This window comes from Cryptotermes secundus, unplaced genomic scaffold, assembly GCF_002891405.2.
Source record: "Cryptotermes secundus unplaced genomic scaffold, Csec_1.0 scaffold116, whole genome shotgun sequence".
Lineage (NCBI taxonomy): Eukaryota > Metazoa > Arthropoda > Insecta > Blattodea > Kalotermitidae > Cryptotermes > Cryptotermes secundus.
Window position 1 is genome coordinate 1,866,875 of NW_019732857.1, and position 11,965 is coordinate 1,878,839.

At 39.4% G+C, this 11,965-nt stretch overlaps 1 protein-coding gene across 1 annotated transcript in view; it reads right to left on the reverse strand.

The window, feature by feature from the left end:
* Window positions 1-4,769: 4,769 nt before the first annotated feature.
* LOC111867775 (glutamate receptor ionotropic, delta-1) overlaps window positions 4,770-11,965 on the reverse strand; it is an 8,272-nt gene continuing 1,076 nt past the window's right edge. The window contains exons 3-6 of the mRNA XM_033752804.1: window positions 10,881-11,057; window positions 9,146-9,366; window positions 7,452-7,669; window positions 4,770-5,033 (exon numbers count right to left, since the gene is read on the reverse strand). Of these exons, the coding sequence (XP_033608695.1) occupies window positions 4,770-5,033; window positions 7,452-7,669; window positions 9,146-9,366; window positions 10,881-11,014 (837 nt within the window). The 5' untranslated portion in view covers window positions 11,015-11,057. The remainder of the gene's footprint in view (window positions 5,034-7,451; window positions 7,670-9,145; window positions 9,367-10,880; window positions 11,058-11,965) is intronic.

Below are 11,965 nucleotides of genomic sequence, written 5' to 3' on the forward strand. Positions count from 1 at the left end.
AATAATAATAATAATAATAATAATAATAATTCTCTCCAATTCAATATTCGTATTGACTGGTAGTTACAAGCTTGTTCAGCAGCCCAGTGACCGATTATAAACCAAAAGGAAGGAAGAGAAGGAAACAAAACATATATATACACACAAACAAAAGACAAAGTAAGGTAACTTTAATCAGTTAGGCAATAATTCACACATTTATATCTTGAATACAATTAATATTTTATTAATTAAAAATTACCATCTTAAAATATGATTAAGAGAAACAGTTTTGGTTTAAAAAACATAAGGATCCTTACAAACAACATTAACAGTGTGGCCGCGCCGTAGCTCAAGCGGTTAGTCGCTGACTCCCCACCGCGGCGGCCTGGGTTAGATCCCGGGTCTGGTCAAGTGGGATTTGTGGTGGACAAAGTGGCGCTGGGGCGGGTTTTCTCCGAGTATTTCGGTTTCCCTTGCCAATCTTCATTCCACCAAGTTCTCCATCATCGTAATCACCCGGGGCAGGCTACAATGAGCCAATCAGTGGCCGCCGTGCCGAGTGGACTCACACTCCACCACCCACTAAGCGAATTAAAAAAAAACAATATTAACAGCTGAAGCGCACCGGCAGAAGGACAATTTTTACTTGAAGAGCAGAACAAAGAAAAGTCTCCGAAATTTTGACCACGAACTCGTAGGTCAGAAGTTTTCAAAAGAGAAAAATATGGTTGAGAACCAGGATAAAATTTGAACAAGGAAGAGGGCATCAAGAAGTTACCTCACCTTACGTAAGGCGTTCACAATTTTCATTGCTTTAAATCATACGCACATTTGTAATTGACACGAGGAAAAACCGATTAAAGCAAAGGACTGTCCATCTCTGCTGGATGCGTTTCAATTTGTCCGCATCAATAGGCATAATAGAATACCAAATAACAGAAGCGTATTACAACTTAGATTTAACTGGTCAAAAATATAATGCGAATATAATATAGTTGCTCTGCGAACTAGAAGCAACAATTTAATACTTACTTACTTACTCATGGAGTTGAGCCCTTCTGGAGGACCCGCCAATTCTGCAGCTTCTCAAGAATTTTCCAGCATTTTATGGAACCCGAAAGTTCATTACCGTGTTCACAAGAGCTCTCCACTGGTCCCTATCCTGAGCCAGATCTATCCAATCCATTCAATCACATCCTATCTCTCTAAGATCCATTATAATATTGTCCAGCCACCTACGCCTTGGTCTTCCCTGTGGTCTCTTTCCTTCTGGCTTTCCCACCAATATCCTATACTCATTCCTTGTCTCCCCCATTCGTGCTACATGACCTGCCCACCTCAGCAACAATTTAATATGGCAAGAAAATATATAAGTGGCATGACTGTTAAAGTGACGTTTATAATCCAAAAATACTCTCCTTTTTAACAGATTCGATCCTAGTTATTGGCGATTGACGAAATTTCTCATGCAGCTCACTAAGTCAGCAGATTCTGGAGAGTTTTGATGATGGTGTTTGACAATCAGTATGAAATGATTCTTGGGCTTTGGTCATCGTACGGCATTCTAAAGAACACTAAAGAACACTATAGGACACAGCGTTTCGGAAACAGATCCACTTTCCGAAACGTTGTGTTCTTTAGTGTTCTTTAGACTATCGGTCGATGGACAAAGCGAAAAAAACAAATAATTCCCATAGTATGTTTTCTTGGGGGTGGGGGAAATGTCCGCCTTATGTTTTACTGATGTCGAGTGTCATGCACTTAGCACTGCACCATCCTGCACTAAGCAGAGCCGTTTTCTAGATTTTTGTATAAAATATGCTCTGATTTCGGCCTGCTCATTGCTGATTTATTGCTTGGCTCACTCTTATATTGTGAAGATAGTGGCAAAACGTTCCTCTCAAACGATACACATCTTCTAACGAACTACATAACGTTTTAAACTCGAATAGTTTTACTCTTCATGATCAGCGTTGTGAGAGCCTCATATTCAGCGAATTCTCATTTCTATTCAAGTAAATTCTCTCACTCGGTCATGTGAGTAGGGTGAATTGTGCTATGCTCAAAATGGTAACGTGATGGTATTTCATACAGCTGGAGCAAATATCTACCCCATCTTTTCATAAAAGAGCTGAATATATAAAAGTTAAATATTCTACCATGAAACCATCTGGCCTGTCACGGATATTCAAGGTCTCGTTCACTTAGACGAGCAAGCCTATACTTCGCAACGTCCGATGTAACTGATTAATGAAAAAACGATTAGAGAATTAATTTTATTTCTTATGTTTGGAATAGTACAACGACATAAATTATACCAAACCAGGAATAAGAGAATGATTATTTTATTCTTAAAATTGTGTTTTCCTTTCAATTAATGTGGCAAAGGGTATCATGCCAATATTCTTTAACCCTGATGTTTCCATCGTCATGGAAGCGTGTTTTGTTTGTTGGTTCAGCGGCGCAGAGTTGGTATAGGATATTGCCGTATTGTGCGCTACATTACAATGTCGCTGCTGTTAGTGGAGAAATGAACGGAAGGAAGCGCCTCGTAGCGGAGATGTATGGAACTGCTATTATGGGTCGACTTGGCTCGATCGGCATAAGTCATTCGGGAGCTTAACTTTCATCATTCTGACAGGTTTCTAGGCACGTTAAAGAAGCTGTGCAATCTGTGGAGTTATTTAATATCAACCAAAACGAGGGAAAGAATATGTACAGCGGACTTCAAAGGACTCAGACGGAGCGACTGTGGTTCGTTTCATGATAGCACCGTCCGGAAGGACTGAGCAAAACCACGAAAACAGTGTTTGGACAGTCGGGCTGAGGCCGAGATCCCAGTACGTTCCTGAATACTAGTTGGGCATGTAACCGTTTCTTTCAACGCGATGAGTACACGTAGTAAAAATGACAGATAATTCTGAACTCTTCTAGTTCGTTTTTAGTTCCTTTGTGAAGGTTGAGACTGAATCAACTTGATAACACGGCAACTAATTAACATAATGTACCAGCTCCGGATGATAGATGAGTATGGAGAAGTTGATGGAATGAAGATTGGCAGACGAAACCGAAGTGCTCGGAGGAAATCTGCCCCGTCGCTACTTTGTCCACCACAAATCCCACATGATTTGACCTGAGACAGAACCCGAGCCTCTTAGTTGAGAAGCCGGTTACCGCGGTCTGTATTACTAATATGCTGTGGGTAGCTAGACTCTTGAGCATGAAATTGTAGGACAATGAATTGTAATGAAGCAGTCATAACTACACCGAGGTATTACGGCCGCATTCTTCTGGAGAAACTGAGAAAATCCACGAAAAATTAAAGTCACGTTTTCCTTTTTCCTCATGGACTGGGACTGAGTTCATTTGGTACTGCGGCCACTGTTTATCGTAGTGTACTAGGCCCAGATGGAAAACGATGATGATTCTGGAGCAATCGGTGGAATAAAAATTGGTAGGGGAACCGAAGTACTTGGGGAAAACTTGCCCCAGGGCCACTTCCTCCGCTACAAATCCCACATGACCCGGCCCGGGCTTAAATCCGGGCCGAGAAGTCGGTGACTAACCGCCTGAGCTATGGCACGGCCTCTCAGTCAGGTTAGTCAGTTTCCTGTTCAAGATTCGAACTGAGTTTCTCTAAAATACGAGTCAAGAGCATCACTGTTACACAGTTTATTTCGGTTTGTAGGTGCATCATATCGCGTTGTACTAATTCATGATTTTGCTTATCTTAACAGTCGAGGTAGCACGCGCTATTTCTTGATACCAAGTGTACAAGAACGCACCTTGCTAAGCATGAACTTTAATATAATTTCACATATTAAGATCACAATGGCTGCCATGAAACCCACCGCTAGTGCTGTAAATAGTGGAACCAGAGACGTGAAGCCTATTTCACTAAACATATCTTCGACGGTATCCATTGTCTTGGGAATGGTTTTGCTGGAAATCCTGGTCAGAATGCCACTTCGACGGAGCTCTGTGAAACTGAAATAAAATGTTAACGGATAGTGACTTACGTTTTGGGCAATCTCGTTATGTTATTTCGGTCTAGCAACTACCGTGACATGAAGACACACACTTAACTAATATTTTTAATTATACTTCGAAATATGTTTCATATTCCTTTGCTATTGTCCGATTTAGCCTGGTTTGCATATTTTGAATCGTGTCAAATACACTACAACACTCCATGAACAGCAGCCTAAAGAAAAGGCCCATTTGGACCTCTGTCAACGAAAAGGACACATTACTTTAAAAAAAAAACAGTTACAGGCTAATTACAAAGAATTCCAAACCAGGCTGATTGTCACATTATCATCCTATACCTACATTTGAAAAAGGAAACAGACTCCGTGGTTTTAGTCCGCGAGCGAACTATACCGACCGAGCGAGCGCCCCTTGTCGACGAAGTTAGTGCCAACTTAAGCGGATAGAAGGTGTTGCGTGGTCAGCGTAACGAATCCCCACGGCAGTTAATTTCGGTTTTATAGACCGGAGACGCTATTTCCTTGAAATACCTCCTCAGTTATCCTCATGAGGCTGAGTGGACCCCGTTCTAGACCCATTAATTCTCAGAAAATCTGGTAGCGACTGGAATCAAACCCAGACCTCTGGATCTGTGGCCAGGAACTCTGACCACTAGATCACAGAGGCGGTGTTAAAATACTCTCTAAACATGTGCTTTCTTGAATGTATATAATGATGGATTGACAGTCTAGAGAGTATTAAGTATTTCTCTCTTTACTACATGACATTGCGAATTCTCATTATTCACGTTGTACTTACTAGCGGCTGAGAATTCTCTTGTAGGGATTACCCTTTGTAATCGGCATGGCCATAGTGGCGGGAATCGCTGTGGTTGGTAAGCGCATTATCTTGCAAGGCAACTCTCCTCTGCGTGAGTCCACTCCTGTCTCTAATACAGCGAAAGCCATATGCTCCTCTGCGCAGACCCTCTGAAGGCCCTCGAGCGTAGACCGGGACATGTGCTCCTTTATTGGTTCCATAAGCTTCTTATATACTTCTTTTATCAATGGATTCGAAGATTGCTGAAATTAAAGTATTTCTGTTATCTAGTGCTATAAGTTTAAATTAAAATTATGTTCTATTTCAGACATGGGGTTATTACGTGACGAAGATGTTGACTATAGTCTACAGGGGTATGGTAATATGTGGCAATTTAAGGAGTTGCCGATGTTTTGAAGGAATTTACTGCCTCTATATTTTACCTCGAAGATGGGTACAATAGATTCCTCTTCAACTTCGTCAGGTTTCTTTTATTGCTAGTGTGGTGGGACTAAGTCCCTTGTACTGCGGCCACTTCTGGCCTATTGTACCAGTCCCAGATGATAGGTGAGGGTGATTATGGAGCAATTGGTGGAATGAAGATTGGCAGGGGAAACCGAAGTACTAGGAGAAAACCTGCCTCAGCGCCACTTTGTCCACCACAAATCCCACTTAACCAGACCGGGACCGAAGCCGGGCCGCCGCGATGGGAAGCCAGAAACTAACACCTTGAGCTATGGCGCGGCCCAACTTCGTCAGGCAATTACCCACTCTAGCAGGCTGAGCAAAACCTACATACGTTTGTTTACTTGTCAAATTGAATTATAGGAAATGTAATTTGTAATAACTTAACAGGCTTCTGATATCTGGTACCCTCGCAAATATTTGAACTGTAACACACGTGTAAGATGTGGTGAATGAATCAAATGAGAGTGAGTGCAGTTTTATACATTTATACAGAAATTGGAAAACGACTAATACATTGTGACGAGAGTCCGTATGACAAGTGACTATGATAAATAATCATAAGACTCACTGTCGAAATTTATAATTGAACTACTGTCTCGGATGTGGTACCTCCGAGTCTATCTACACTGACACCTACTCGTAAATACAGACGTTTGACAGAGTAACAGAAACACTACATATCCTGTACACCTTTCTTAATTAATAGGGTGTTGGACCAAATTTTGCCTACAGTATAGCTGCAGTCCTTCGAGGAATTGACTTAAACATATTCTGAAGAGTCTTTAGCAGAATTGTATACTATTCTGCTAGTAAAACATCTTGTAATTTTTTTATATATTTTGGAGGTGGGAATCTATTCCTCATTGAAGTCTCCAAAACTTACCAGCGTTGCCAAACGATGTTTAAATCTGGTGATTGTGCTGACCAGGGAAGATGTTGAAGTTCACCTTCATGTTCTTCAAACCATGACTGAGCAGTTCCAGCTGTGTGTATGGGGGCATGGTTATCTTGGAAAACTTCTTCATTGTTTTAAATAACATCTGGGTCATGGGATGTACCTGATTACCCAACCTGTCCACATATTTCCTTGCAGTAATTCGGTCATGAAGGTCAATACTAAGACCAAGAGAATACTGTACCACGGTAATGCTGCCCAAACCACCTCAGAACCTCCCCGTGTTTCACTCTCGAACAAAAATCACTGTAGACTTCCTTGGGCGTTCTCCAGACATATACTCTTCTTGATGTACGAAACAGTGTGAAGAATGACTCATCTGACCATATCACATGCATGTTTCCAGTTGTCTGACGTCCAGGATTTATGGCTGTAACACCACCGTTTACGCATCTAAGCATTACTTTCAGTAATCAGAGGTTTAGCAGTTGCAGCCCCCGATGTGGATGTTGGAATTGTGAAGCTCAATTTGGCCAGTTTTTGTGGAAACACGGTCTTCAAGAAGAATATTCAGTTCTGCTGTCCTGTCACATGTACTGCAGTAGTTCTGTGATTTGTTCGAAACCACCCTTCTTAGTGTACGACGATCTCATTCTGTCAATGTCAATTGTTTCTCTTCACTGATGTCGTGTATGACGACATAACCATAGGAACTGTGCCTTTCGATAACCCAATAATGTGGCAGTTTTTGTCACAGATGCTGCAGCTAAATGTGCACCAACGATCTGTCCTCTTTCAAAATCTTCGATTTTCCGGTTCTTTCACAGGTACTGTCACTCAACATAATACTAATTCACTTACACGAGCACTACAGGGTACAAAGAAATGGAAGAACACATTCAGTACTACAAACTGAAGTTTCTTCAACATAACCAACACAGAAATCTACCCTTGTATATGTGTTGGTTATTTCCTAGGAACTTCTAATAGGATCGTAAGGAGAAGTGAGAAATGCATAAGAATTTTAGTCAAAAAATAAGGGGAAACCCCACTCTGGAGACTTAGTCTTAACTATGGGAAGAATACGAGTGATATGGGCAATAAATTAATAAGTATGTGGATGTGAATTGGGTTCAAATGATACAGTTCAGGATCCACTTACATGTTTTTATAAACATGGTACTAAATATAATGAAAGGTGGGGATTTTCTTCACTGTTTAAGGGATATTAACTTCAGATGAAGGACTATGTCTCGTGGAGGCGCTTGGCCCCTCTGAGTCTGTAATTGTGCGAAAAGACAAATGAATGGACACTAACATCAAAGTAGTTGAGCTGGGCCGTTCCGGTAACTGAAAGTAAACGGTAGCGCCCATCCTTTAGGAGGTCCTGGAATGTTGCGACTGGAAGCTTCAGGTCCTGAACTGTGAGGTAAGATATGAATACTGCTGAATAAGCCGCCATTAGTATCGTCGCTGTTAGGTATGACGTCACAGATACTGTACGTATCGCCGATGACTTTGCGTTTATCTTCGAACCTACGGTGGAGAACATATCTGTTATTTTTTGCCAGTTTAACTCTTCAGAACACAGTGGTTCACTACGCTTTACGCTCGAATTTATTCACAAGATTTGTACACGTTTCGTGAGAGTCCCAGAAGGAAGAGTGATTATTTTCTCAATTAGCATTAATCGGCTGGGTCTAATGTCTAAAAAAAAAAACTTTTGCTCTACCTCAATTTTCTGGCCTTCCTCTCAGTTTAAAATCCAGAAATTACTACGGTAAATAAGCAGCTTATTGCTCTTGATGTTAATTTATGTATTTTTATGAATTGGCTCTACGTGTCAATATTTTTTATACACAACAAAGAAAATGGTATCGGAAAATCAATATCTCATAGATTGAATTTTATTGTTTACCGCTACAAGTTACGGCCCTCATGGGACCATTATCAGGCACTATATATATATAATATATACGATAAAGTTAATTGAAATCTCAATATGGATCAACATTGTGGTGCAATGCGTCTGTATTATAAAAATCGTAAAAGCTGTAGAAAATTGTGTTTTGTGTTATGATGAAAATTATAAGGTAGAAAAATGTTAGAAATATTAGAGCATACAAGAATTTGTATTTAACATATAGTAAAAGTAATTAAAGGGCGTTTTATATTACGAATACTGGATTTTATAATACTAATAAAGAATTAAATATTACTGGAATAAAATAACTAAAAATGTTAAAATAATGTTATAAAATTATAGATATAATACGTAATTTAATTTATCATATTGAGCTGAAGGTTCCGATGTATGATAGTTTGAATCTACGCTGTTTTTAGCCTCTCATGATGTGGACATTATTCGACTAGAGCTGTGTTGTGTTGATTTGTTATGAACCTGGGGGCTGTTTCAGTATGTTGATTTGTACGTATGTTAACGTTTTGGATATGACCCGTAATGTACTGTTATCTCAAAATGTAGGTGCGTTCTATTTGTATTGGCGTTGTGTGTACCTTGCTTGATTTAACATGTTCCATTTATTTAATTTTGTCCAAGTTCATATTAGTATCTTTTTTCACTTCCAACATAATGCTTTATAATTAAGCAAAATGCCGGTCACGGTAGCCGAGCGGTCTAAGGCATGTACTGACTTCGCTCGCTTGGAAACCGGGATCGTGGGTTCGAATCCCACTCAGGGCATGGATGTTTAGTTTGTGTATGTGCGTTTTTCTGTGTTTGTTTACAGGTAGAGGCCTTGCGACGAGCTGATCACCGCCCAAGGAGTCCTACCGAATGTGTAAGATCGAGAAAAACCGAAGTGAACTGAGAAGTTCATGGAGGTAGGCCTAGGCCCACTGGGGCTGTAGTGCCAGGGAAAAAAAATTAAGCAAAATAAATAACTGCTCTATTACTGTTCCATCCTTTTATTCTTAGAATATTTTACTAGAAATTTTAGTGCGCTGATATAAAGATGATTCATGTTTATTTTATTACAAAATATTTTTTACCTTGATATACGAAGCTTCCAAATATATGGAAAAATGATTCATTAACAATATCACGGAGACTCATTTTTAAGTGACTTCTTAAATAATACCAGACCGCCGAAAGACATGTTGACAACACTGCCACAGTCACCACCAGAGCGCTCCAAAGTGCAATGTCGAAGGCTCTCATTAAGTTGCTGAAGTTCGAAACTGGTTCCGGTTTCCGTATATGAACCGTCGTCCTGGAAAATATCAGAACAGTTATTGCAACGATTATAGCAAAGATATTGCAGCTCTTTGGTGCTGGAAAATGTTCCGTTGTCTCCCCCCGCCCTTTCTTTGCTATTCTAATATTCCAGCCTCTTCCTTTCACAGACGCCCTTCTGCTTTTGTGTAAAAATAGTAAATGTTCCCCTGTACTAAGGACTATACCATAGAGACGTAGGGAGGAGTGGATACATGGATCCACGTATTTTTGAACTCCACACTAGTTGGAAGTGACTCATCAACTTCACGCCCCGGCCGCTTTGCTCTACCGGAAAGAGCACCCATTTGATTGGTGGCTGAGTGGGTCCCATATTCGGTCTGGATGACGTAAAGAGGATAAAATATTGCCCTAACCGGGACTCGAACTCCGATCACCTTGCCGTCCATCTCGTAGCCAATCGCTATACCGACTGCACTATCAGTAATTTTAATAATTTATTTATATATTTAAAATAGTTCACTTTTAACACACAGAATTACTGGGTTCTTGGACTTTTTATATCGTCCGATATTCTAGAGAATAGAAAACAAGACGTTTCGAACGCTAGATCTGTTTCCGTCCTCAGGTGAAGGAAGGGAAAGGACACCTATTCAGTTGGGCCACTTAGAAAGAGCTAATCTCAATCAATGGACTACTAATAATACTTTAATACACATGATCAGCTTATTTATAGCTCATAAATGTATTGAAGTTGAAGCTGATTGAAATTACAGGCATAACATCAGCCTTATTGATGACTGCGATCCTCCGCAGAAAAATTCAGCACTACCTGTTACGTTACTAATGAAACATCAAACAAATGGAAAATTTTACACTTCTAATGCACACGTTGTTACAATTGTTCCATGAGGATTGAAACTTACGATATATCTGCATTGTCTCTGGTACAAAACGACATAATATCTTATTTGATAATATTTCTTTGGATACTTTTCTTTCGCTTAGCTTTACAAATGCCAGTTCTTAGAGGTAAGGAAGATCAGTGATCTTTAGCGTGATATCTCGTCAGGGGATTGAGAAGGATTAACTAGGTCGAAGTGTGCCAAACTAATTTTAAGTATGTAACAAAATAGTACATTCACAAATTGAATTCATACAAACAAAAAGCAGTTTAAATATTAATGCATTTATGTCTGAAACAAAAAGAATCATAACATATCAACACGCCAAAGAAATCAATATTATTACAGAACTTATTCATACGTGCAACAGGACAATGTAATCACAAAATATAGACCCTGTGAATAGAAGTAAAAACAACATATTCCATTCAAACTTGCGATAAAATAAGAACATCACATGATATATTCATACATGCAACAAAATTATGTCTAAGCACATGTCGCGAACATATACATGAGAGTCGAGATAGTTACTGAACCGTCGGGGTTCCATTTGCAGGCTGGTTCAGGAATGATTTCTATGCACAGGGACAATACACCAGGAATGGCAAACAGCAGAAGATCAAAATACTTCCACACATCTCACCTGATATTTAACAGAGGTGCGAGGAAGTCCACTACGGCAACCCGTTCTGGAGTAACAATGATATTTGCCGTGGCTACGTTTACTTCGTGTCTTGTTAGCATTCCGATCAGCCCATTCCAGGAGCCGTTCAGCATATCAGAACCCCAGATTCTCTCGTTCGTTGCGCAGAATTTGGTTCTGACGGAAGAAATCAATAATTTGACTCTTATCCTTTGTTACTAATGGAAATGATCTGATGTAATCCAGCGGTAAATAATTCCTTTCTTGCCTTCCTTCTTTCCGTCATTTTTTCCTTTCCTTTATAACCTTCATAACTTTATCTCCTTTACTCACTTCTCCATCAAAACAGCGAATTAATTTATATCTTTACCTTTCAAATGGCACAGCTTCGAACATAAACAAGTTGTACCCGTGTAAATATGTACAACTACATTCTTTCATGGAATCAACATAAAAATGCAAGTAATTTATCACAAAACTTATTTTGTTATACGACTAAGTAGGCATATAAATCACCAAAAGTGAACGTTGCGTTGTCAGGACACTCCACCTCTTAATTTTGGTGTTGTTAGTTTTTCCTCGACTACTGATCTAAAAAATACGGGTGTTCATATTATACTTTTATTAGTTTAATTATTAATACTTTATAGTTGTGTTTTCTCAATTATTAACGTACTAATTTTTGTATTGTAAATATATGTATATATTAACAATCAAGTTCCTTCCGTCAAATGTGACACTTTTTTAAGTTTTCCACCTCGTCACCACCTGCCTTACATGTTTCGGCTCACCACGGAGCCATCATCAGAGGCATTTATAGTAGAAAAAGAAATCACCAACACACAAAACTTCACTTTGTTAAAAATAGCCACGTTCCAGTTAATTAAAATAATTACAATAGTTAAAATTGCCGAGAGTGTCGGTTCACTAAAGGTTTTCCACACACCACGGTAGCTTTCTTATTTAATTCGTCGTTAATTCTGTAAAAATTATGTTTCGTTATTTGAAGTAAGAATTCTTAAAATTCCTAGAATTCTTTCCCGCTTGGCCCAGTCTTTTTTCTTCGGGATGTTGTTGACGTGTGT